Here is a 27446-nt window from a genome sequence, read left to right as displayed (position 1 = left end):
CGCACCCCCGGACCTCGCCGCCCCCTCGGCGCGGGGCTCGGGCCGGTGCGAGAGCCGCGCCGCGAGACACGCACCGTGCGCGGCGGCGCCGCCCGCCTCCCTCTTCGCCGCCCCGGAGGGCGAAGCCGCCGCTCCCCCGACCCTCGCCGCGCGGCCGCGGCGCTGGAGCGCGCCTCTTCCGGGCCGGCAGCGGGCGCCCCCGCCTCGCAGCCGCCTTCGCCGGGTCGCCCCCGGAGGGGGCCGCGAGCTCCGCGCCCGGGCCGGAGGATGTGCGCCCCCGCGGGCCGCCCCGCCTGAACCATGCGCCCCAACGGCGGCGGCGCGCCGGCCGGCATGGAGCCCCGCGCGGCCGCGCTCTGACTCGCTCTGCGCCCCGCGGCCGGCGGGCGGCGGGCGGCGGGCAGCGGGCGGCGGCGGACCGAGAGCCGGAGACCGGCGCCGCGGGACGGAAGCGAGCGGGCGCGGGCACCGCGCAGATGGCCGGGGCGAGCGAGATCTGAGGCTCTGCTCCCCGAAACGTGACCATGTGGATTCAACAGCTTTTAGGACTCAGGTGAGCAACCCGGCTGGCGCCGGGGAGCGTGTGGGCGCGCGGGTGCGTGGGTACCGAGCCGGGCTGAAGCGGCGCTTTGCTTGGTGTTGCGAATAAAGGGACCCCCTCCCCGCTCCCCGCGAACGGCCAGCCGGTGCCCCTGGAGCCGGGTCGGGACTCCGGTACGGAGCTCTGAGCCCCGTGGCCCCGCCGGGAGCGGCCGGCTCTCCCGGGCTCTGCGCGTCCGGGTCGGGGCAGGGGCGCCCCGCTCCAGTTTCCCGGTTTCTGGGGCCGGCCGGGCGCACCCGCGGCTCCCGGCGCCAGCAGCGCAGTGTCCTGGCCGGCCGCCCCGGCGCGCCTCCTTCCCGGGGCCCAGGCGAGGCGCGGGCCGCTGGGCGCGGCGGGCCATGGGCCCAGGGCGGGGGCCGGGGCTGCCGGGGAAAGCCAGGGCTCCGGTCTCCCGGCGAGAGCTTGCCAGGCGGAGTTGGAGCAAACCAAAGCCTGATAGCCACGCCGCCCGCCTTTCCCCTTCCTCGGGGCCCCGTGGCTGACTGAGCAGGGGCCTGCCGGACTCCCAGCTGCCGATCCAGCTGTTTGCCGGTGACCTCCGGGCCCGACGGGCGCGCACAGCTGGCGGGCAGCTGGGGCTGGAGGCGCTGGGGCTCTCGGGGAGGGCGGGCGGGCACTCCCTGCGGGCACCCCCTCCCCACCGCAGGCAAACACCCCGGGAGCGCCCCGGGGGCTTGTCTGTGTCCCGGACTTCAGGGCCGGCTGGAAGAGGGGGTTCGAGCTCGGAGCCCCCGGTGGGGGTACCCAGGAAGGCCCTTTTCGGCAAACTTTATCTGCCTGCCAGTGGTGCTCGGGTTTCAGCCGCTGCCTCGAGAGGTCTGGGACCCGGCAGGGCAGTTGTACCCTTGGCGGGGCAGAGTGCCTCCAAGCCGTCGCCCTCCTGCCAGGGGGGCTCCGCGGAGCTGGTGCGTTTGGGTCCCGGATTGCATCCGAGACCTAGGAGGACACAGGCGGAGGCAGGGAAAGCAAGCGTGCCGTTCTCAAGTTTGTCCACTGGGATGCACTGCGCTCCTGCGTTGGGGAGAAAGGGGCCGGTCTTTGCCGGAGCCGGTGCCTGAGGCGCCCCCATCAACACCCGATAGAAGCTCGGGGGGAGCGAGCTGAAGGGAGAATCAAATGCGCGTCCTGATTTTGAGAAACTGGAAGAGGACGGAGCCCGCCAGGCGTTTCCTAGCTACCCTTGTTTTATGAGACAATTCCCCACTCCTGGGGTAAAGACTGTTTAAAACATCTAGGGAAAACTGTCAAATGTTATCATTGGCGTTTTTCTGGAAAGGGGCATTCCTTGTCCTGGTGGCCGGGTCGTGTTCAGTGGGCTGGGCTTTAAAAGGTTAATCCCGAAGCGGATTGCGTTGGATACTGGCTCTGCCTGAATCGATGTCCTGTGCTCAGACTAGATAAGGTTTAGGCTCAGCCGTTCTGGGATGCAGACTAAATGGAGCGAGGGCAGCTCTGCCCCGCTGACCCCTTCCAGGTGCCTTGCCATCTGCCTCCCGGGTCTCAGCCAGACCCCAGGGCCTTTGGAAAGATCAAAGGGGTCCCTGCTCTGTGGAGGAGGTGGGGTGCACCTTCAGCTCCCAGATGCCTCCTGTGCTGCTGTCTGGCACTACCTTCCTGATTGACTGCCGGCAAGTTATTGGAACCGACATCTTTTTTTATTACTAACTTGCTAGATTGAAAGATTAGTACATTCTGATAAAGAGAGAGGAGAGTAAATATCACAGAAAAAAACCTCTCTGCGGGTTCAAAATTCACTGAAACAGTTCCTCTAAAGCATCCCCGAATGAGATCTACTTGGGATTTTGCTTTAGGAAGTAGTTCTGTTGGTGATTTTGAAGTTTGACCTTTTGGTTTTTTCCCTTCAGTGTTAGCACAATAGATTTTCTGTAAATGTGCCTCTGAGGACGGGCTGTCACCTCTCTGGGAGGCTGACAGGAGAGAGCTCTGTCGTGTCTGAGAGCCATCCCCTGGCCAGGAGAAGGGGCCGTGCTTGGAGGGTCTGTGCTTTCGCATCCCACCAGGCACAGGGGGTAACAGTCACTGAAAACCAGGGATGGCTTGCCTGAGACCTGGTAATGTGCTTTTTCCTTGAACACAGCCCGTCACCTTTGCTCCCAAGCCCCTCCATGGCTCCCCAGGTGAACGCTGGGCGTCCTGCTGCCCGGCTTCAGGCCTGGTTAGGTCAGGCAAACACGGAACCTGGGGCCCAGGTGACAGAAGGCAGTTCTGGGCAGGACCTGAGTGAGGACTCTCAGCTCTGACTTCCGAGGCAAAGTCTGGGCTTGGATTTTTGCTCCTGTGTTGGAAATGAGCTGTGCGTGGAGCCTTTTCTTCCAAGGAGGAGGAACAGATTGAGTCTTTTGGAGCTGTTTTTATGCCTTTTTGGTGGTCGTTGTAGCAAAGCTCCAAAAATACCGTCTATCAGCTCAGATAAAGGTATCTCTTGAAGGTGGATCCAGAGCCTGGCCAGCTGCATCGGAGCTCATTCTAGGAGCTGCTTGGAGGGATGCTTACTCAGCAAGCAGTGCAGATTTTGGACTTTGGCTGTCTGCTTGTGAGTGGCCTCTGAGGCCACGGCCCTCCACGTCGCAGCTTTGGGGCTTGGAGCCTGCAAGACTCTTGCCTTGAGTATACTTGCCTTGAGGTATCCTCAGGGGGGCAAAGGCTAGCTGGTGCCATGCTCCTCCCAGGCTGTGTCCCTTGCTGTCCCTCTGCCTGTTCTTCCAGCCTAAGGTTCTGTCGCCCCTTCTGTTCTGAAGGCCCTGGGTGTGCCTGGGGGGTGGGTCTATAGCTACATAATGTGACTCTCTTCCTTCACTGGGCGCTTCACAGCTCTCCAGGCCTCTGCCGGCCACGGGGTACCACGTTCAGGCCTCAGTGAACAGTCGCAGTGGATTGGCTGTCCCCATCCCCACCTGTAAAGTCCTCCAGCAGCTGGGGCTGTGCATCCAGGCTTTGGAGGATGGAGTCAGAGGCTCTGTCCACAGACATTGCCCTCCTGTTCAGTCCTGGCTCGTGCCCACTTCCAGCTGCTGGTACCAAATTGATTGCCACTGGAATCCCTTGAGTGTCAGTGGCCGTGATACTCATCCGGGACAATATTGCTGGAATAAATCACCATTTTAGGAGGCAGCTCACATCTTTCCTGCCACGCGGGTACATCCCCCTCCCCTCACGCCCACCCCCACCCAGGGGATCCACTGTCCAAGCAGAGGAGGGGGCGGTGCGCTCCTTCCAGCCTGTCCCTTCGGTTGATTTCTTTTAATCATCTGCTTCCTTTTCTTCTGTGCATCAAAGAGGGCACAGAATTGGGGAGCAGGGCAAGGTAGCTTGCAAGCAGAGTCAGCTCTACACCTCCCTGAGACGCCTGTCTCCTGGTCCCTGGAGAGGGAGCAGTTTGCTTTCCCACCACATCCTGCATCCTCCTAGATGGGGTCCCTCAGATGGCAGTGGGAACGGTGGAATCCCGTCCCGCCCTTATGGTCTCCAGCCCACTGACCCAGGCACCATCAAGGTGTTTGGCAGGTGTGGGCTGGTGGTGCTTCCTCAGTCCTTCATTTCCCCGGCTGTTTTGTAGGAAAACCACAGGGTGCCCAGAGCATGGTGGGTCAGAGCTGCACCCTGGGTCACGATGAAGTGGGTGAACACGAAACCCCGACCCGGCCGACCACTGCTGAGCCTCCCAGAGCCCCTGGGCTCCTGCCTGGGGTTATGTAAGAGTCATCTGCTTTCCAAACGTAGTTGCCAAGTTTTCTTCAAAGGGCTACAACTCAGTAGAGACCAAATTGATGTAGAGATTAGCTTGGAAAGCCAAATATATCCTTGATCTAGATTTTCATGTTTGAAGTCTGGCTCGAGAGGGTTTCTCCTGCCCGATGCCAATCAGACAGGAGGGGAAGGCAGGAGGAGGGCTCGCTGCCGCTGGAGTAGACAGACCCCGCTGCCCCCTGACTCCCTCTCTCTCCGAGACCCCCTGGAATTCTAAGGAGCCAGTGAGTCAGAAGGCCGCCCAGTGGGGAGTGGTGGTTACACACCTTGGATTAACTCTGAGTTCATAGAAAGTCAGAGGCTGCAGTCCACCCATGTCAGAGCTCTGGGGGCCCTTGGGTCCTGGTTACAGAAGAGCGTGCAGGACTCACCCCTACTGCTGCTGGTGGGCAGGGGAGGGAGCAGGGGCTAGCCACCGAATTGTCTCCCAGCAGCCTCTGGAGCAGCCGAGTTAATTGGATGCCCTAGCAGGTGCAAGGCAGTGGCTAGGTGGCGAGTGTTGCTTCTCCCTTTGGAAAGGGCCCTGTGGATGGTGAGAGGTCAGAAACCCACCATCCATCTGTGGGGATCTTCATAGTTAACAGATATCTCCAACGTGACCCAAAGAGAGGCCGGAGTGGAGGGCGGTGGGAACGGTGGCATCCATCCCGCCCTGTCGGCCCCAGCCCACTGACCTGGGTACCACCAGGGTGTCGTGTATTCGCAAAGAATAGGGTCCTGCTGCAGCACCAAGGGGGCTGGGGGAGGAGGGGCTGGGGCTTGTATTTGCATTTCCATCCCATGCGTGCACTTTGCAAGAGGCTGTCACTTTCTTTCTTTCTCCCCTCCCACCCAAGAAAAGGTGGGTGGCAACCGTGCAGGGTCCATCTGTGCTTCAGCCTTCCCCGTCCACCGTTCACGTGCTGGTTCTGTCCACTCACTGGGGCTTCTGCCGTTTGGTGCACTTTCTCTCGGGTGGCCAGCCAAGGAGGGCTGGTGTGTAGAGCTCGCTGCATCTGCTCTCCCACCGTTTCCAGCCCTGAATGGACAGCAGCCTGGACCGCGTGGCCAGTGAGCCCTCCCTGCCTGCCCTCCCCAAGGAGTTGGTGTTTAGGCCTGTGTGTGACCTCAGGGTCTTCAGCTGGCAGTGGTGCACCTGTGCTCAGGCTCCCTCGTTGGCAGTAGGGAGGATCTGTGGACTGTGGGCTCGTGAGGGCAGGGACTGTCTCATCCTTCATCACCTCTTGAGAAGAGTGCTGCCACTTAGTCGATGCTCAGGACCTGTCTGTGAATGAGTCAATTTGCTGCCTCGCACAGTGCCCTTGCTTTACAAGTCTTGCCCTTGTAGTTACTCATCCCTGACTCCAAACTGAGACTCAGGAAAGGAATGCCCAGCCAGGGCTGGCCTTAGGTTGAGACTCTGTCCTGCCCCCAATAAATATAGTACTTCTTTAACCTCACTTACTAGTGCTCACAATTCCACCATTAGAGATTCATTCATTTGGCTTGAGATTTAATCACAAGTGGAATGTAGACATGTTCACGAAAAACTATCCCACTGAGTGCTTTCAGTTATTACCAGTTCAGTAGGAGCAAGAGCATCTACTTTGTAACTTTCTGAGAGGAAAGGTGGGTGTAGAAGGGAAGAGAACATGAAGGCAGGTGGCACAGGTCCGGCAGTGGGATGGAGGAACTAAGGTATCACCAAGGGAGGACTGGGAGACATGGGGGTGCAAATCAGGGGCAAAAGGCAAACTTATTGTCCTTATAGTGGGCTGAGGTCTCCACTCCCTGTTGGCTTTCTTGGGGGAACTGGGACAGTTTACGTACCTACTAGGGACTAACTAGGGGCAGGGCTAGTTCACCTGAAAGAGAAGGTTCTGGTCAGTATGAGTCCAGGTGGGCAGGTGGAGGATGTTGAGGAAAGTTAGTGACACATACACACCTTGACATGTCTGCTCCTGTCTTAAATGTGAGCTATGGAATTTGCACTGTATTTGGATAAAATATGCATGCTTTCTTAAAAAATTGAGGTATGATTTTCATAAACATTATATTAGTTTCAGATGAACAACATAATTATTCCATACTTGCATACATATGAAATGAGCAGCACAGTAAATCTGGTTAACATCCATCAGTACACATAGTTACAGATTTTTTTCCTTAAGATAAGAACTTTTTTGGGGGAGAGAGGGATAAATTAGGAGGTTGGGATTAACAGATACACACTACTATATATAAAATAGAGACTCAACAAGGACCTACTATATAGCACAGGGAAGTATACTCAGCATTTTGTAATAACTTATAAGGGAAAAAGATCTGAAAAGGAATGAATATCTATGTATCTATATATCTATATCTGAATCACTTTGCTGTACACCTGAAACTAGCAAGACATTGTAAATCAACTATACTTCCATTAAAAAAAATAATTAAAAAATAAAAAAACAAAAAACAAACAAAAAAGAACTTCTGAGTTCTACTCAACAACTTTCAAATATGCCATGCAGCAAACAGATTGGTGGTTGCCAGGGGTAGGGGTAGGGGTAAGGGTAGGGGTGGGGGTGGGGGGGTGTGAAATGGGTGAAGGGGTCAAAGGTACAAATTCCAGTAATAAAATAAATCAGTCCTGGGAAGGACTGATTTATTTACTGGATGTCATGTACAGCATGATGACTATAGTCCAGAAAACATGTCTGCTGTAAATGTCTGTAAAACGTAGAGAAATGCCCTGATCTCTGCGTTCACTCATATCACTCATTTAGTTTATTCCTCAGTTCCTGAGAGCCCGGTGCTGCCTGACCCTGAGCAGATGCCGTGCAGACCAGGAAATGAGTGGGTTTCTGCCCCTAAAGACCCCTCACTCCAATAATGGAGGGGAAAATAAGTGTAGGGGTAAAAATACTCTTATCGGAGTAGAGATTAGCACTGTTAAGTAAAAATACTATACGGGCCGCATTGGTATTTTGAAAATTTCCAGTAGCCACATTAAAAGAAAAAAAAAAAAAAAAAAACAGGTGAAATCAACTTGAATGACATATTTAATTTTTCCAATATATGCAAAATATCATTTCAAGGTGTAGTCAATCTAAAACGGTACCAATGAGGATTCATTTTATGTTCTTACGCTGCTCTAAGTCTTGGAAATCAGGAGTGTGGTTTATTTTCACAGCACATCTCCTGCTGAAGTAGTCACTTTCAGTGGGCTCAATGGACCCGTGGGTAAGAAGCTGTCATATTGGACGTTTTCCTATGGAAATTCAGAAGTGAGAAAAGTAAATGTTTAGAGACCACCACCTCCCCAGCCAGTGTGTGATATTGGCACCATTGCTCCATTAGTAACAGCTCCGAGGAGGGCCAGTCTGGCTAGCAGCCCTCCTAATTCAACAGTGGGTGTTTGCCGATGACAGCTCTGTGCCGGGTCAGTGCCAGGGCCAGAGGCAGAGCAATGGGCTGGGGCGGGGGCAGGGGCTGCTGCCATCAGGGGCCCTCGGTCTGGAGAGGGAGCTGGGCTGTGCAAGCAGGTCCTTCATACCGGCCAGGGTCCCATACTGTAATGAAACGCTTTTGGAGAACTGAAGAGGGCGTTTGTAACAGAGGTGTCACAGGCCGGGGTCAGTTGATGGAGAGGAAAGACCAGTGAAAGAGCTTGCTGAACTCAGAAGCCATGTCACCTGTCAAAAAGGAGAGCTGACCTCCTGGAGGGATGTTCCCGAAATGTGCCCCAGAGCCAGCAACTGGAATGAACACACCCTGGGGTGACAGACATCTTGGTGGCCCCTCCTAGCTCCAGCAGCGCACATTCACTGGACCTGACCTGAGGGAGGGGCCTCCATCCTCTCTCCTGTCCCCCCAGCATCTGTTACCAATGCTGAGAGTCCGTGACACCTCGGGCCCATGGGAGGAGGAGAGATGGTGAATCAACAAGGCCTGGTTTCAATGAAGACCTTTAGGAACTTTGTAGAAGTAGGTGTGTGTGTGTGTGTGTGTGTGTGGTGTGGGTGGAGTGGGTGTATCTTTGGGGAGTTTAGGGGCCAGTGGGCATCAAAGCACTTATTATCAGGAGCTCCAACTCCAGGTGAAGAGATCAGGTTTTAAACAAAACTCCTGTAGGAGGGAACTTGCTATGTTCACAAGACTGAGGGTCTGGATGAGGAAGACTGGAACACACCACATTAGGACCTGGCTTCACATTAGGACAAATGTGCAGAGAGGAAGCTTATTCCACCGGGGCTGGTGGGCTGCCTACCAATGCTGCACGGGTGTGACGGGACTCTTGAAGGGATTTGGAGGGAGCGCCCTTGCATTGACCAGCCCACTCTGTGCCTTCAGAAAACACTGATGGGGCACCTACTAAGTGCAAGGCCTCAGCACTGGGCACGGCTTCCTGGCAGTGGGGCATGATTTGTGAAGACAGTGTACTTTGCTGAGGTGCCCTGAGTGGTCATCCTTTCCTTCACAATACAAATAAAGAATTTGTATTGTGGGACAATTCCACAATTTGGGAGCTCTGTCTAAATTAAATGGTAAACTCTTTGAGCTCTGAGAAAGCTCCCATTTTGATCTCATCTAAATCTTTTTGAATGCGCAGATATAGTTAAGTAGGGCACAGGTTCATTGTAAGATCCCTAAATTCAATCTTAGGGAACTTTGGGGCAACTGAATTGCAGATCAAATGCCTTCTTTTGACCAAATCTAATGGTGCAGCTTCTTCAAATGGACATAATGCTTTGTCAGCTGTTGTGAAGATTCTAGCAAAAGAAGGGTGAAGAAGGACTAATCACCAGTGTCTCCAGGAGTGGGATCTCAGGAGTTCAGTAGTGATTGATGGGCCACAGTATACCAGGGCCCTGCATGGAATTTTCAAGCTATTTCATGGAATCCCTGGTCCTTAAAAAAGAATGCTTAGGTTGGAGGAAGGGAAGGTCTCAGTGGAGAAGTTCTGGCAGCAGGAAAGTGCTATTAAAGAACAAACAAACAAAAAACCCCAAGAACTAACATTCTCAATTCTATAGACCAATATGGTTTGTGAAAATAGACCAAGAAAATCCTTAACAAAATATTAACAAATATGCAAATTCAGCAATATATAAAAAGAAGTGTATACCATGGCAAAGTGGGGTTCATTCCATGGATGCAAGGATGGTTCAATATTTGGAAATCAATCAGTGCAATCTATCATAAGAAAAGGCTAAAAAAGAAAAATCATATGATCATATGTGTTTGATAAATTCTACCCCTATCTATGATAAGAACTCCTAGAAAAAAGCAATAGAGGAGCACTTCCTCAACTTGATAAAAAACATCTATAAAAAACTACCACTGACTTCACACTTAATGTTGAGAAACTGGACACTTTTCCCCTGAGACCAGGAACAAGACAAGGATGTCCACTCTCACCACTATTATTCAACATAATGTTGGAAATTCTAGCCAGTGTGATACAGGAAGAAAAGGAAATAAAAGACATACAGAAAGGAATAAATGAAACTTTTCCTATTTGCAGAGGATATCATTGTCTACATAGAACATCTCATGTAATCTGTTAAAAAACCTCCTAAAATTAATAAGTGAATTCAGCAAGGTTGCAGGATACAAGATAAATGTACAAAAATGGATTGCATTTCTATCTATTCACAGTTAACACATGGACACTGAAATGAAAAAATGCAATACCATTTACAGTTGCTCAAAAAATGAAATATCTCAGTGTAAATCTAACGAAACTCATGCTGACAACTTGTATGCTGAGAACTACACAATGCTGATGGAAGAAATCAAAGAAAGTCTAAATAAATGGAGAGACATCCCATGTTCGTGGATGGGAAGACTCAACATGGTATGAATGTCACTTCTTCTCAGATTGATACAGTGTTTTAACACAATTCTTATCAAAATTCCAGCAAAATATTTGCACATATAGATAATTCTAAAATTTTTATGTAAATGTAAAGGAACTAGAATAACTGCAACAGTTTTGAAAATGAATAATAAAATGAGAGGGGTCCGTCTATCTGATTGTAAGACATTATACAGCTACCATTATCAAGACTGTGTAGTATCAGTGAAAGGGTAGATATACAGATAAATGAAACAGAATAGAGAATCCAGTGATAGACTCCCACAAATATGCACAGTTGATTTTTGACAAAGGTGCAAATTTAGTGGAGGAGAGATAGCATTTTCAACAAATGGTACTGGAACAAAAGGACATTCATAGCCAAAAAAAATTCTCACCTTATACAAAATTAACCCATAATGGGTCACACAATTAAATGTAAAATGTGATTAGAAAACTTTTAGGGAAAAAAAAGAAAATCTGAAATATATGGGGCTAGACAAATAGTTCTTAGACTTGACTCCAAAAGCACAATCCATAAAAGGAAAAACTGATTAATGCGACGTCATCAAAATTTTAAAATTGGCTCTGTGAAAGACTCTTTTATGAGGATAAAAAGACAAGCTTCGGGGAAGGAGGAGGAGAGAATATTTGCAAACCACATATTTGACAAAGAACTAGTATCCAAAATACACGAAGACCTTTCAAAACTCACAGTAAAAAAATGGAACAATCTAATTGGAAACAAGTAAAGCCATGATGGGGTGTTGCACCAAAGAGGATATTTAGACGGTAAAAAAGCGTGTGGAAAGACGTTCAACATCACTGGCCATTAGACAAATGCAATTGAAACCATCATGAGACATTACTATTCATCTACCAGAATGGTTAAAATTAAAAATATTGACACCAAATCCTGGCGAGAATGTGGAGAAACTGGATCCCTCATACACTGCTGGTGGGAAGGTAAAATGTTACAGCCACTCCAGAAAGCACTTTGGTAGTTTCTTATGAAATTAAACGCCATACAGCTGAGCATTTTCCTCTTGGACATTTATGCCAGAGAAATGAAGAATTCTGTTTACACAAAAACTTGTAGGTGAATGTTTATAGCAGCTTTCTTTATAAATAAAGTCTCAAATTGGAAACAACCCAGGTGCCCTTAAGGGAGGTGAATGGCTAAACACATCATGGTACCGTCACACCATGGAATAGTGTTCAGCAATAAAAATGAGGAAACTATTGGTGCATGCAACAGCTTGCATGAACCTCCAGAGAATTACGCTGAGTGAAAAAAAAGCCAACCTCAAGGATTACATGCTATATGATGATTCCGTAGCGTTCTTGAAATGGCAACATTATAGAAATGGAGAACACGGTCCTAGCTGTCAGGGGTTAGAGAGAGAGTGGGATATAGAAGGGAAGAGAATAGCTATAACAGGACAACCTCAGGGACCCTGGTGGTGATGGGAAGCTTTCTGTCTTGACTGCATCCCTGTCAGTATCTTGCTTATAACATTGTACTGTGGTGTTGTAAGATGTTACCACTAGGGGAACTGAGTAAGGGTGCACAGGATTTCTCTGTGTTATGTCTTGTAGCACTTGTGAACCTATAATTAACTCAAAATAAAAAGTTTCATTAAACTAGTATTCTCTACCTCACTTGTCAAAGGTTAACATCTGATTGTGTGTGTGTGTTTGTGTGTGTGTGTGTGTGTGTGTGTGTGTGTGTGCTCCCTCTTTAGGCACCATGTATTTGGATTTAATGACAGTCATAGGTGATGTGGAAATGGGGAAAGGGGTAAAAAAATTACCAAATTTGCTGTTGTGATTCTGCCACACTTTTCAGTATGCAAAATACAGCAGCATATGAATGTGCGGTGTTGCTAACGTGATGAGATCCTTTACCAGTGACAGTAATGAATGACCTGGTGCATGATTATTGGATAAGAAGAGCTGTCCAGATCCTTACATAAATCAGGTCAGCTCTGAAAATAGTGCAGCCTTTTTGGGGACAGCCCCACTTTCCTGCCCTGGCACATAGGGTGGCATCAAGACCATGCTCCAAGGAAACACAAGAACAGTTGGTTTCTTGTTTCTAGATCAGTAAGACAAGAGCCTCAAGTTTGTGAAGGCACAGTGTTCGTTTGTGTCTTTGCTGTTTTCACTTCATTTGGTCTTTATGATAAAAGAACTGGAGTGTGTGTGTGTGTGTGTGTGTGTGTGTGTGTGTGTGTGTGTGTATACGTACATATGCGCTTTATTAATGCTTGTGGAATGAAGTTGGGTAATGCAGTGGGAAACTCTATGTCAGGTTTGACTGTGAGCCTCTGAGATCCCATGAACCAGACCTGTTACTTCTCTTTTTCTGTCCTTTTATGTTCAGCTAGGAAGCACTGAAACACAGTAGTTCCAGACCTTTCCATAACCCGGCTTTGCACTAAGTGACCCAGCCAATCTATACCATTTCAGTCTGTCCTCAGGATCCACATGACGACTCTACAAGGCAGGTGTTGCTGCTCTCATTTTACAAAGGAGGAAACTGTAGCTCAGAGAGGTTAAGTGATTTGCCCAAGGTCACACAGCTGGCTAGTGGGGGAGCTGAGATTTGAATCCAAGTTTCATGGATTCCAGGGTCCATGCATGCTCTTCCCACTGTCCCCTATGGCTCCCATGTTTTATATAAAATCTCCTCACTCCCCTGATTAAGTCACACATTGCCCTTCTGAGAGAAACAAAATAAGATTTAAACAAAACCAAACATAAAGCCGAGAAGGACCCAGATGCTGTGATGTCAGGTCAGTGCTTTGTGGCTCTAGCCCTGACTCTGACATTACAAGTCCTTCAGGCACCCACAATTTTAGGTAAAAGTTTTGTAGTCTAAGTGAGAGACGATTTTGCAGCAAAGAATTCATAAAATGTCATTGATGAAAGCATACCTGTGCCACAGATACAGCTATTCAATCTATTTAATAATTAAAAATAAATATGTCACCAAATCCAAGGAAGCCTCTCTTGAAAGCTCTTGTGAAATTAAACTGGGAATTAATGAATGACAACACTGAGAAAGCTGGGTTTAACATAACTTAGAAGTCTGGATAAAAAGGATTGCCCACCACCGCGTGCATGCGTGCGTGCGTTTATTGAGGTATAATTTATGTATCATAACATTCACCCATTTTAAGTATACAATTAAACTTCTAGTAAACTTACTGTGTGTGCAACCATCATCGTAGTCATCTTAGAACATGCCCATTCCCCCCCACCCCCCGCCCCAGTAAGATCCCTTGTACTCTTCACGGTTAATCCCATTCCCACCCCCAGCCTCAAGCAACTCCTCATCTGACTTTTGGCTCTATAGATTTGCCTGTTCTGAGCATTTCCTCTAAACAGAACCAGACTTTTTTTGTCTGGTTTTCTTCACTTAGCATAGTGTTCTTGAGGTTTGTCTACGTTGTGGGCTTCTTTATTTCTGAGTAGCATTCCATTTTTTGGACATACCGCACTTGGTTTATCCATTCATCTCTTGATGGGCATTTGGCTTGTTGCGACTTTGTGGCTGATACAAATAACACTGCTGTGAACATTGTTTTCCATTTCTTTCTCTGGCCCGTGTACTTTGTAGCCATCGATGTAAATGCTTTGGCAGGGGTGGGGGTCAGAGAAGCCCTTGGTGTGTCATTCATTTAGTGGAAATGCACAAGCCAGGTATCCGGGATTCCACCTCTGGCTTTGGATTTGCTCCTTCCCTTCGCTCTGAAGAGAAGAGCTGACTACACATAAGCCATTGTTTATTTGTTCATTTTTCATGTGATGCACATTTACTGAGTGTCGATTGTGTCTCCCCAGGGTGCTGCATTTTGGCGAGATAAAGACCAGGATAAAGTTTTCCATTCTGCCTTGGTACAAAGCTACTGTGAAGGGGAACATTTTGACTCATTAGAGCAAGGGCTCCTAGCTGGCCTGGGGGTGGCTCCCATGGCTGGACGGAGGCAGCCTGTGGCCTGGGGGTGGAGGGGAGGGGGTTGGCAGGTGGTCCTGCAAAACGCTTCCCCACCACAAAGCATCCTCCTGCACTCAGCCGGCATAGCCGAGGCAGCCTAAGGGGGGCAGCTGTGCTTATTTGGGATCCTGTGCTTTCTTCTAGTGGGGCAGTGGTGCCATTTTAGGGAAATCCACCCTCATGGAGTATCTTCCAACCACAGCTATCATTTCAGATGAAAGAGACAGTGCGGGTCCAGAGCTTTTGGGTTTGCTGTGTTGGCTGCAGAACCTCTGGACCATGCCCAGCTACTGGGGGTGGGGTGGGAAGTCACCTCACACAGGTCAAGGATGGTCCTGGGAGATAGCCATGATTTTGGAGATGGAGCAGGGCGAGTCCACACCTGATTCTCTTTCCTTAAATGAACCTTTGGGTGAAGCTCCGCTGGGCTCCCTTGTGGTCCCGTTCGAGCACCTGAATAACACAGCTCACTTTGACGAGTCTCATCACTGCCCTCCCGGCCTGGCTGTACCCGTGATCAAAAGTGAATATTCTCCTGTGGATCCAATCTCCCAAACTGATGCAAAAAGCCATCTTAGGCAAGGAATTACCCGGGGATGGCCGATGGGCTTCATCGGTACGCAGCCACTATTTTACAAAACTGACTTTTCTAAATAAGGATCAGTGACTACGTAGGGTTATGTCTTGCATACTTACAAGGAACCTCCAGAAACCATGGGACCAGACTGTGACAAAAGCCTCAGCCTCCAGACCAGCTGAAGACCATGTTCTCATGCTTAGCAAGGAGCACATTGTGATGAGGGGGAAGGATCCACCCAGGAGTCTGCTTCCCTCACTCCTCCCACCCCCCTCTTTTTTGTAAAGAGAAAATGCAGGACTGTACCCAGATGCTGAAAAAAGCTGTGCTTCCTGCCGAGGGACACGGTGGCTTTCTGAATGCAAGGATTCTTTAGGGAGCCAATTATGCAAAGACAAGAGTAAGCATGTTTATTTTTATGACACCACATTTCAAAATCCCAGAAAATGTTGATGGAATGGCCCCATTAGGCGCCGGCCCGTAGTGCTGTGGTATCACACCGGGCGGGTATCAGGGGGCGCTGGCAGGCCCCTGATGAAAGCCCGGCCCTGGGCTAATTTACTGCCCGTTACTACCCTGTCCCCAGCTTCCTCCTTCCCTTAGCATTTTCAGGCTAATTTGAGTCTCTTCACAGAAGCCTGATGCTCTAGAAAACCTGAGGCTCAAGCTCACACAGCTGGCATCCATTTCCCAGGTTCTCGTCCCCAGGGTCACGGGGGAGATCAGGGCTGTGTTTTTGTCGCACCAGCCACAACGTAGTGCCCTGAGGGTGTGCTGCCCCAGGACCACAGCTCAGGCTGGCTCCAGGCCTGACGGGGCCGAGGGAGAGTTTCTCCTGCAGCCTTCATTCAGCAGGCATGGTGGCCTGCCTCTGGTGCTGTGCTGTGCTGGCCACAAAGACAAGGGACCCTCTCTGGCCCTGCAGGGACTTTTCATCAGAGTGGGAGCAGAGGTGCAGGTGGAATTGCAGGAGCCGAGATGAAGAAGCAGGAGCTGCTAGGAAGACTTCCCGGAGGAGGTGACACTTGGCCCCCATCTGGAAGGAGGAGGAGGAGGAGGAGGGTGTGTCCAGACAGAGGGAGCAGGGTGGCTGCTGTTGATCAAGGAGCACTTATGGTGCATGTGCTTCACAGCCAGGGGCCTGGGGACACCTAAGGGTCAGTGACTTTGTGAGGATGCCCCCCCACCCCTAGGAGGAGCACAGGTGCCGGGAGTGGGCAGGGCCAGGTGACCAGCCGACAGTGCCGAGTCAAGGTGGAAATTTCCAGTAGGAAAGGGAAGACTGGGGGATTGGTTCCTCCTCAAATAATGTCATTGCGGTGGCTGCTTCCTTTGCCCACATGTGGGTCCAAACCTGTGTAGCAGAAAAGATGAAGGCCCTCTTCTTAAAGTAGCTTAAGGAGAGAGCTGGGGTGTGTGTAGGTTTGTGTGTAGGTGTGTGGGTGGAGGTGTGTATCTATGTGGGGTGTGTGTATGTGGGGGGTATGTATATAGGCGTGTGCGGGGGTCTGTGTGTTGTGGGGTGTGTGTGTGTGTCTGTCTATGATTGTGGGGTGTATGTTAGGTTTTGTGTGTCTTTGTGTGTCTCTATGTGCGTAGGGGTGTGTACATGTAGGTGTGTGTGTGTTTTTGTATCTGGGTCTGTGGGGTGTGTGTGGTACGTGTCTGTTGTGTAGGGGAGTGGGTGTAAGGCATCAGTGGACGTGAAAATCCCCAATTAACAAATCTTTGCCCTTTTCATCCATCAGCTACCAAGCAGTTCAAAAACTTTAATTGACAAAATCTCTCAACAGCTCTCCGAGGTCGGGAGACATCATTAGCTTTATTTCACAGATGGGTAAACTGAGGCAGAGCAAGGTTAAGCAGTTTTCCTAAGGTCTTGCAAAGTCAGCAAAGGAACTTGACCAGACTCCCGGGCAGCCAGCTGTCTAGCCCCAGTCCTGGGAGGGGGACACCGGGGACCGCACAGCACATCCTTCTCTTGTTCTGCGTGTTGTGCGTGTCCTGAAGCCGGGAGCCCCCACCTGGGAGGCGGGGTGCCTCCAGGGCTGATGTCCATGGCAGCTCCTAGAGGTGATGGGAAGGGTGGACTTCGAACCAGCCCCCTCCATAATCTCCTTCAGCCCCTCCCATCATGCTAAGACCCCCTCTTGTGTAGGAATTCCAGAGTCCTACTGAGTCACAAGCAGGTAGAATTTATGTCAGTGGCCACAGGGAATCTTTGGATTTCACAGGAGGGACCCAGACTCGGCCACCAGGAGGGATCCAGACTCAGCCAACACTTCTTTTTCTTTTTTAGATTGAGGTGAAATTCACATAAAATTAACTGTTTTAAAATGTACATTTCAGTGGCGTTTAGTACAAACACAGTATTGTGCAACTGTCACCACGAGCTAGTCCCAAACTGTTTTCATCTTCCAAAGGGAAACTTGGTACCCATTAGCTGTCACTCCCCATTTCCCCTCCCTCATCCCCTGGCCACTACCAATCTGCTTTCAGTCTCTATGGAATTGCCTATTCTGGACAGTTCATATAAATGAGATCATACAGTATGTGACCTTTGGTGTCTGGCTTCTCTCACTCATCCAAATGTAGCCTGAGTCAGTGCTTCATTCCTTTTTATAGCTGAATAATATTCCATTGTATGGATGGACGACATTTTGTTTTCCATTCATTCATTGGCGGTGATTTGGGTTGTTTCACCTTTGGCTATTGTGTATAGTGCTGCTATGAACGTGAGCGTACAAGTGTCTGTTTCAGACCCTGTTTTCGATTCTTTGGGGTGTGTGCCTACGTGTCAGCACTTCCCAAACACGAGTTTCATCCACACCTGCCTGGGTTGGAAATAGCTGCACCACTTGTGTGATCTTGGGCAGTTCCCATGGTCCCTCCAGGTTTCCTCATGTGAAGGATGGGGCTGTCATCCCATGTGGGGCTGGGAGGATGGTCACTGCGTGAAAAACACAGCCCAGCGCCTGGCTGCCCAGTGACAGAGCCGATCCCAACCCCTACCCCATCACAGAGCAACCAGGTTTCCGCTTTGCCTGTGGTCCCAGTGCTGGAGCCCTGGGCACGGAGCAACTGTTTCATCTTTACTCCTAACACATCCCTAGGGGAGAGGCTCGGGTGAGAAGCAGCGCTTTTTATAAGCTCTACACTAAAGAGGGATTATGAGCCATTTGGGGGGTGGATTAAAGCAGTTGCCCCTGGGATGAATCTTATTCTCGGTGGCTTTTGCTTTCCCCTCTTCCTGGACCTCAGAGCTGAGCCATGTGGTCTATTGAAAAACACCTGAGCCGACGTTTATCCTTTTAGTGAGATGCCAGCCTGGACCCCGCAGTTAGGTGGGACCTCTGTGACCCAGTCATGGGCTGTGAACTTGGAATTTCCCCGGTGATGACCCGGCTTCTTGAGCCTGTTGCCTTTCCTTGAGAGCTGCATCTTGCTAGCACAGAAGTGCGATGTCCACTCTGCTCTTGGCTCCTGGGACACTGCCACCCCTCTGGTCCAGTGCCCAGGTCCCTGATAAGCGACCTGGTGAAGGTCTCACCACCCGACCTCATCCATCTGTGGTTTCCAGTCCTAAGAACCTGCTGGGCGACGTGTGAAGAAAAAGTGTGAGATCAGGAACAATCCCAAATTAACTGGAACATGGTTTTCCAGAATGTTCTTTTGCCCTCTCCCTTTTGGAGGAAGGGAAAAAGCAAACAACAGCCCACCATGTCAATAGGGGGATTTAAGTTTTAGGAAAACATCTTTTAAGGGATGTCCTGGCATGGAGATCATTTGAGAAAATGTCCTGAACCTTATTCATCATTCCTCCTCGGTGGAGGTGATGGTAATAGTAACACTTGCTGGTATTTTAGAGTTTGCATCACACATCCCATGCATCATTTCCCTTGTTGTTCACAGTCATGAATAAAGTTGGGTGATTTTGCTCATTTTATAGTGGAAGAAACTGAGGTCCAAAGCATAATGGTGATGATAATATTGATACGAAGATGACAGCCTTCATAAAAAATAGCAATAGCAGGCAACTGTTACCAGGAGCTTACGATGTATCACGTAGCATGAATGCACCGTCTTTCTTAACACTCATGCACATCGGAGCGTCGGAACCTGGGTCTTCCCATCGAACAGGTGCGGGGCCGAGGGCTCAGGACAGGCCCGCCTTTCCAGATCACAGCCCAGGAGGTGGAGGAGAAGGACCTCTCCCAGGCCCTGCAGTCCTTCTCCAAATGCCCTCCCGATTCTGTGCTCACGTCATATCCCCCTTCATCCTAGGACGTTGACATGATGACATGGAAACCTCGTTAGCCATGCTTCTAAATCTAAAAGGTATTGGCCTATTATTTTTCCTGCTTTTGTAGATCTGCAGACGGAACAAAATTGAATCCGTGGGTAACCAGAAAATGTAATTAATGGGAACACAGAGTTTCACAGGGAAGCTGGTTAGAGCCTGCTTTCATTGTGATGGTCTAAGTGGGGACTTGCAGTGCAGACCTCCCACTTGCACGCAGGTGCTGTGGCAAGAATGATACTTTTGGAAGTGAGCTCTCCAGAGCACTGTCCTTCCCCACTTGGTGGAGTCTTTCAGAACCCCTCAGCCACCATCCCTGGTTTCTGTGGCTTGAGGCTCTCTGAGCTGCTTGGGAATTGTTAGGACATGTAATTTAAGCTAAGTACTGGCTGTCTCCCGGGTGTGGACCATGATGGGCGGTTGTCGTGGAGCCCATGTCTGTACTGGGTGGAGGGGGCAGTCGGGGTCACTCGGACCTTCCATGGCTGGACCTTTTGTCTCCCAAATGTTACCAAGGCTATTGGACCCCAAATCACTGGAGCATTAAAGGCTCCACACACATTGAACAAAAATGAAACAGCCGAACCTTCAGGAGCCACAGGGCCACACACAGTCAGATGTTCCAGTCTTGGGGGCTCTACAGGGATGGAAGACTGTTTCTGTAGGAGCTTTGCCCATATGGTGTTGGGATATAGTCTGTTTCTGTTTGGGACCCTGCACTGTACTTCCGATGATGGTAAGCCTCTAAGCCTGAAAGTCTGGGAGCAAAATGTCTGGCAGAAACTCCTCAGATACCCCCAAAGCAGCCATTTCCGGGGACCAGAACCCAGGGTAGAGGTGCTTCCATTGCAAATGCCAGCTCTCTCCAAGGTCATTTCCAGGGAAGGGGCCGTGTCTGTCTGGTGCACTATGGGCTCCCCGGTGGTGTATGTCCCAGTGGGTGATGGGAGAGAATTGTGGCTCCCAAGCAGGTCCTGGTCTGTGACTATGATGTGATGCTTTGCCCTGGATACACCACCTGAACACAAAGGGGACTTTGCAGAGGTAATTAAGGTCACTAATCAGTTGATCCTAAAATAGGGAGATTATCCTGGATTATCCAAGTGGCTCCAATGTGACCACACATGCCCCTAAATACTGAGACAGAAAGATGGAGAGATGCAGCAGGGGAGCAGGGAGATTCAAACCATTAGAAGGGTGTGACGTGGTGTGGATATGGAGAGGGCCACCCATCAAGGAAACGGGGACCTCAGTCCTGTAACCATGGGGACTGGATTCTACTGGCTGCCTGAGTGACCTTAAAAGAGGACCCTTCCCTGGGGTCTCCAGAAGGGGACGCAGCTTGTCAGTGCCTTGATGTGAGCTTGTGCAACCCTGAGCGGGGGACCAACCACGCCACTCTAGACTCAGACCCACAGAACTGAGGTTCTGTGGTGTTTCAAGCTGCTAAGTTTGTAGTACAGGTGCAGTTTGTTATGCAGTGTAGCTGACAGATACAAATGACTTAGGTAACGAGGTGTCCTTGATGTCCAGTTTTCTTCCCCCTGCCCCACTCCTCCTCTGTCTTCTCCCCATCCCCTTCTTTCTTCCTTTCTCTCCTTCCCTCTCCTAAGGCTTTCTCAGAATTACTGGTTCAGGAGAGGCTCCACTCCTGAGTCAGGAGCGGAGAATTTGGGGCCTTCATGGACTGCATTGAACTGCATTGCCCCCCACATAAGGCAGCCAGGTAAAATACAGGATGCCTAGTTATGTTTGAATTTCAGACAAACAACAAATACATTTTTGGTATAAGTATGTCCTAAGTTTTACACAAGATATCCTTATACTAAGAAAGAGCTGTTGGTTTTCTGAAATGCAAATGTAGCTGGGCATCCTGTATTTTCATTTGCTAAATCTGGCTGCCCTAGTCCTGGAGATTGCAAATAGGCTGAGAGCCTGGGTTGCAGCTCAGGACAGTGGGCAGGGAGAGGGCGCTGGAGAGAGGATTCAGTGAGAACCTTTGGGCTTTAGGAGCTATTATGTAGGTCAGGGGCCAGCAAACCACAGTCTGAGGGCCATATCCCACTGCTGCCTGATTTTATAAATAAAGTTTTATTGGCACATGGCCACACCCACTCACCTGCATATTGTCTGTGATTGCTTTTGTGCTACAAAGAACAGGATTGAGTGGTTGTGCCAGAGACCCCTACCCAGCCCACAAGCCTTAATCACCTGCTCTATGGGCTTTTCCAGAAACAGTTTGCTGATCCCTGCTGTGAGTTCAGAGGTCAGAGGGAAAGCAGAGGTGCTGGCAGTGGAGTGAAGGACTGAAGTCAGACACAAGGGTGGACTTTCTGACCAGAAGGGCAGCTGGCCGGGGCTTTGCACACAGTGGGCAGAAGCTCTTGGACGCTGTTCCGGGGCTCAGGTTTGAGGAGAAGATTGCAGAGCCCCAGTTCTGACTGCACAGGGGACAGGGTGGAGTAAGCAGGCTACACCCTCCTCTGCCTCCCATCTCCATATTTCGGGGTCTCTGGCAGAAAGTTCTGTGCAAACAAAAGCCTCCTTTCATCTGCATGTGCCTATTTCTGTCTCGTTGCCTACTTCTGCTCTTCCTTCTTGACATTCAGCGTTTTCAAACACAGATTCTGCACAGGGCGTGAATCATGTTGCCATGTGGCCATGGAGACATTGTCTGGGGTGCTGGCTCCAGCATCTCCTGCAGGCTGGAGAGCGCTCTCCCTTCTCCATGGGGCCCAGTTGTCAGAGCGTCAGGACAGGAGGGAGGGGGCAGGACCCAGAGCTCATACTGTGCCCTCCTCTCCAGCCACCGTCCCTCTCTTGAGCCCCTCAGGGGCCAGCAATGGGAGCATACTTATGCAGAGTCAAAGGGCTCTATCCCCAGGATCACTGTCACTTCCTACATGGGGTCCGGTGTTTGGGGGTCCCAGGACTACTCCCACTTCTGACACCAACTGCAGCATTTGGGGGTCCTCAGTACCACCCTCAGGTTCAGTAATTTGCTAGAGGCTCTCCCAGAACTCAGAAAAGCTCTTATACTCACAGTTAAGGTTTATTACAGGGAAAGGATGCAGATTAAAATCAGCCACGGGAAGAGATGCATGGGTGGAATGCAGGAAGGAACCAAGCAGAGACTCCCAGCTGTCCCTTCCCCGTGAGTCAGGACATCTCATTTTCTTGGTGACAGTGTGTGACAGTGCACATGGAGTGTTGTCCTCCAGGGAAGCTCACCTGAGTCTTGGTGTCCAAAGTTTTCTCTGGGGCTCGGTCACATACACCTGGTTGACTGCCCACGTGGCTGACCTCAGTCTCCAGTCCCTTGGGAGGTCAAGCAGATACTGTGAGGCCCAACCTCCTCCCCCCCAAATCAGACTGTTAGACTGTTTGGTGGCCAAGCCCCCAGGAAAACACAGACACTCTCATCAGGCAGGACATTCCGAGGGCCTGGACCCACCTCCCAGTGGCCATAGGCAAAGGGCAAACCTCCTTGGTCATGGTTAAATCCTTTACTACACAGCGTGCCTTACACCGGGGTCTGAGGGTCCCACATAATCCCACTGTGGACAGTGGTGTAGCCAAAGCCAGTTAAATGTTGCCCTGAAGGCCTTCTGGGCAGAATAACAGATGGAGAATGGTTTCTCCTTGAATCAGCAGGACGTCCTGGGGTGTCCAGTGAAGTTGCTGCAAGAAACAGCATCAAAGCTGCCTCGTTTCCTGCAGGGACTCAGACACTTGCACTGGAGAGGAAGCTTGTGTCCTTGCCCAGGGACAGCAGCCCTGTCGGTCACTCGCTGCTCCCCCTCCTCCTCTGTGGCTTTTGGATGCTCGGCCTCTTTCAGGAGAGGACCCTTTGCCGCTTGGTTCTCGTGCTGCAGAGATCAGTGGGCACTGTGTGTTCGCCTCGTTTCATTTTGGTGCCTGTGTATCAGTCACACTCCTCCGATTCCCTCATCTCCTATGCACTTGCTCGTGGGTTTTTTTTGTTTTTTCTTCATCTTCTTTTTTTTTTTTTTTAAAACCAGTTCCAAAAAAAGATGATTTGTGTGAAGGGAGTGAAAATTGAGTTTATTTACGACAAATTCAAACTTTGGCAAAGAATTCCAGAAGAGGCTACTGGCTCCCGAGATGGGTCTTGTTGCGTCACCGTCGTATGTGAAGTTTCCGGTCCAGCTGGCCGATGAGACTAACCCTCGCTTCTGTCCTCCTGGGGTCCCCGAGGTCAACTAATGCACCAGCCTTTCTCAGAGACAGGAAAGGGACCCTGTGAAGTCCGCTTTCAAATAATACACACATCAGAAAGAAGAAGGAAGGCAGTTTCTTGGGAACTGCAGCCCAGAGACTCCCTGGACATTGATCTGGGGGTGGGACAGATGGGCCGAGGGAGGGAGATCGAGGATCGTTGGGTCCCCTGTGCGTCTGTCATCCGGGTTTCAGGGATGACACAGCCCTCAAACAGGCCTTGTCTTCCAGTGTCTCGCCAAGGGCCAGGCACCAGAAAAGGGCAACGTGAGGATTTTAGCCTCTAGATGCCAATGGAGGTATTGCATTATTGAATTTGCTAAGAGTGGGTAATATAGATGCAGTGGTGTTGGCTCCAGATGTTAAAAAAAAAAAAGAGCAATGGACAAAACTGCCACTGTGAGCTGCTTTCTGTTGGGTGTGAGTAGAAGGTTAGGCCTTTGCCCAGCCCTGGGGGCTGGGGCTCTGTTTTGGTGGGGAAGGGAGGGAGGTGGTAAAAGTCTCCACCTGCAGAAGCACCAGCTCACTTTTGTTTTCTTGACTCATCCTGGCTTCTTGGGACCCACCGCTCTGCCCTCCCAGCCCCACCCACCTGTCCCGGCCCTTTGTGGAGAGGACGGTGCCAGGCTTTGCCTGCAAAGAGGCAGCCCTGCTGGTGGTCTTGCCCACACTTGGGGGGCAGGTCAGAAGGTGACTGCAGAGACCCTGACCCATGCCCACCACCCTCCTTCCTGTTCCATCACAGAGATGACCAGGCTGAGCCTGTCCCACCCAAAACCATGGAGAGAACTTTCCAGAAGTAGAAGCGACCTTCTGGAGGGTCCCAGTACCCAGCGTTCTCTTTGGCTTGTTTGTTCTCACCCCCAGACCTCTGTCCCGACATATGTCCCTGGCCGTCCGTGTCCAAGCCCCTCCCCAAGACCCCATCCCACAGTTCCGTGTTTGTAGGATATTGGGGACCACCTAACGTGGCCTCGTTGACCCTCTGGTTCCTTCCACTGGGACAGGTGCTCCAGGAGAGCAGAGCTCTGTCAGTCTCACCCCTGCTGGGTCCCAGCCCCCAGCATAGGCCTGGCGCATCCTCAGCGGGTGTCTGCACAGGGTTGGTTGACCCAGTCGTGGATGGGTGAGTGATAGACGGACTGAACACATGGGCACATTGGAGCGGTTTGTTCATCTAGGAGGAGGGAAGGCTTGGGAGAGTCAGGAGGGGACCTGCGCTGTGTGAGCTGAGGTTCCCAGTCAGCAGGGCTGTTTAGGAGCATGTGTGGACCCTGTGTGACTGGACGGAAACGTGGGCAGGAGTCCCAGGGTGGCTGAGATTAGTTCAAGGTAAACAATGACGTCATTGTTGCAGGAGGTGTCCAGTGATGCAATCACCCGCTCATGGAGAGAGTGAGCTCCCCGCTAGAAGAGGCGTGTAAGCCCGGGCTGAGTGGCAGGTGGCAGGGACGGTGCAGAGGGTAGACCCCAGTAGGCAGTCGGGATGGGCTGTGACCTCAGGCGCGTTCTGGCTTGTTGGGCTCCCAAAGGCTGAGGACTCTGACCTCACGCCTCTGCTTCCCCTAATAGAGAGGCTGCCTGGTGTGTGCAGCCCCTGTCGAGCCTGCTGCTGAGATTAATTGCTTTTATTTGTAGTAAGTGAGCTGTTCAAATAGAGGAGGGTCTCCACGGGAGATGGCCAATGGCTTTTCTCTTCTCTTCCCAGAGGGGACCCCACCCTCTCCTGACCCACTCTGCTTTGCCAAGTGGAGGACAGAGAGGGGGTTAAGAAGGGAAAGAAGGATTAAAAAGAAAAAAAAAACCAAGAACCTAACATCTGAAACCAAAGCTGGCCTGCAGTGGGCGTGAAGCTGTGGTTTGCAGGAGAAACTCTTTTCAAGTCAGTTGGCGGAGATTCACATGGGGTGGAAGAGACTGGCCTCATAAGAAGGAAACAGCCAATGTTCCCAATGAAAACGACATGAAATTAAAAAAAAAAAAAATGTATGTGTGAGTACATGTTCGGGTCATTAAGAGCCAATAGTAAATATATCCATCCCATAAATGATGAAAATGAACCACTTTTTTCCTCTGTCCATGGTGGTCCTTGGAGCTAACTACTGGTTCAAATCAGAATGCCAATTCACTAATTTTAAGAAGAAATATTAGAGGATTCCCTGGCTGTCTAGTGGTTAGGACTCCAACCTTTCACTGCCAGAGCCCTGGGTTTGATCCCTGGTCAGGGAACTAAGATCCCTCAAGCCATGTTGCATGGCCAAATATAAGATATAAATGTGGAGTGTGGTACTTCTGTTGTTCTCATGAATAGTGGGTTTTCTTCCTGTAGGGGGCTTGGTGAGTGTGGATCAGTGCAGGGAACCAGTAAGTGGTGGCTTCAGCAGCCCCCAGTGGGACCGACTGAAGCATCTCCTGCAACCTGTAAAGGGATGACCCTTTCTTCAGCACTAGGGGCCACATCAAATTCTCCCTTATGAATCTTCCCTGTGACCCCCAATTCATGGGATTTCTGTGGGTTCAGTTGAGGAAGAGTGTGTATTTGTGAATCACGTAGAAAGGTGCCTGGAACAGAAAGTGTGTGTATCACTCACATCAGTGAATCTGGTCCAGCCCTGTGCACTGCAGGGCCCGGCCTGTTTCTAAAGATGAGCAGTGTTTGTATTAGTTATCCATGACTGCATAACAAAGCACCACAAACTCAGTGACTTAAAACAATTCATATGTATGATTTCCCACTTTCTGTGGGTCTGGAGCCTGGCCTGGCTTAGCTGGGCTCTGGGCAAGGCTGTCGTCACCTGTAGGCTGGGGCTGTGGTCTCTTCTGAGGCTCAACTGGGGAAGGACCCACTGCCAAGCTGGCTGTTGCAGCTCCTTGAAGACTGCCTGACCGAGGGCTCCATTTCTTGCTGGCTGTTGACCCTTCACCCTGTGGCCCTCTCCACGTGGTAGCCTGCAACGTGGCAGCTGGCTTCTTCAAAGCCAGTGAGAGGGAGCGTCCCTTAGCAAGAGGGATGTTAGAATCTTAAGTGATGCTATCCTGGAAGCGACATCACCGCCTTTCCTGCTTTCTGTTGGTTAGAGGAGAGTCCCAGGTCCTACCCACACTCATGGGAGTGAATTATATAAGGCATGGACACCAGGAGGCAGAGACCATGAGGATGGTCCACCACTGTGGTAAACTGCTCTGCTGGGGATTCCAAATAATTGCTGACATTTGTGAACATAATAGGACCATGGGCAAGGTGCACCTACCTTGAAACATCTCATACTCACAACAACCCTATCATCATCCCCTTTTAACAGCTGAGAAAACTAATTCTCAGACAGGTTCAGTAACTTGCCCAAAGACACACAGGAGGTATCTGAGGTCAAGTGTGCACACCCATACCTGTTTCACCCCTGAAGGCCAAGAACAAGCTGCTGACTAGGACCCTGGGGGACAGCTCTATGCCATGCATCCCCGGCTCCTCCCAGTCTTAAAGGTACACTGCCTGACTTCAGACAGCACCCTCCTGAGTGTTCTGTACCGCACTTCCTGAGGCAGTCATTTCTCAACAGCCCTCTTCACTGTCTGGTCCACCATACCGTTTACTTGATTTGTGTTTTGCCTGTCTCCTATCCCTAGAATGTAAACCCCACGAGGTCAGAGAGTTGTATCCTGTGTCCCCAGACTCCAGAACAGAGACGTTCAAAGAGCAGACATTCACTAAATATTTGATGGGTCAGTGAATGAATGAATGAAAGATCCTCATGTCTTGGACTCTTTGGTAGGGACCTCAGATCATAAGTGACAACAGCTGATTAGTTTTTTGGGGCTGCCATAACAAAGGAACCCAAAGGCGGGGGTTTTAAACAATAGGAGTTTATTATATCAAAGTTCTGGAGGCCAGAGGTCAAAGACCAAGGTGTCAGCAGGGCCACGCTCCCTCTGAAGGCCCTAGGGAAGAATCCTTCCTCGCCTCTTCCAGTTTCTGACAATCTTTAACATTCCTTGGCTTGTGGCTGCATCACTCCAATCTCAGCCTTTGTCTTAGCATGGCTTACTTTTGTCTGTGTCTCTGTGTGCCTTCACTTTCTTCTTATAAAGACACCAGTTGTATTAGTGTTCTCCAGAGAAGCAGGACAAAAAGAATAT

At 50.5% G+C, this 27446-nt stretch overlaps 1 protein-coding gene across 1 annotated transcript in view; it reads left to right on the top strand.

Annotated features, from left to right (window-relative positions):
• Positions 1–439: 439 nt before the first annotated feature.
• Positions 440–27446, top strand: part of AJAP1 (adherens junctions associated protein 1) — a 107622-nt gene continuing 80615 nt past the window's right edge. The window contains exon 1 of the mRNA XM_061187160.1: positions 440–553. Within this exon, the coding sequence (XP_061043143.1) occupies positions 525–553 (29 nt within the window). The 5' untranslated portion in view covers positions 440–524. The remainder of the gene's footprint in view (positions 554–27446) is intronic.

The sequence above is a fragment of the Eubalaena glacialis genome, chromosome 3, assembly GCF_028564815.1.
Source record: "Eubalaena glacialis isolate mEubGla1 chromosome 3, mEubGla1.1.hap2.+ XY, whole genome shotgun sequence".
Taxonomy (NCBI): Eukaryota; Metazoa; Chordata; class Mammalia; order Artiodactyla; family Balaenidae; genus Eubalaena; species Eubalaena glacialis.
This window is presented reverse-complemented; position numbering and strand designations above follow the sequence as displayed.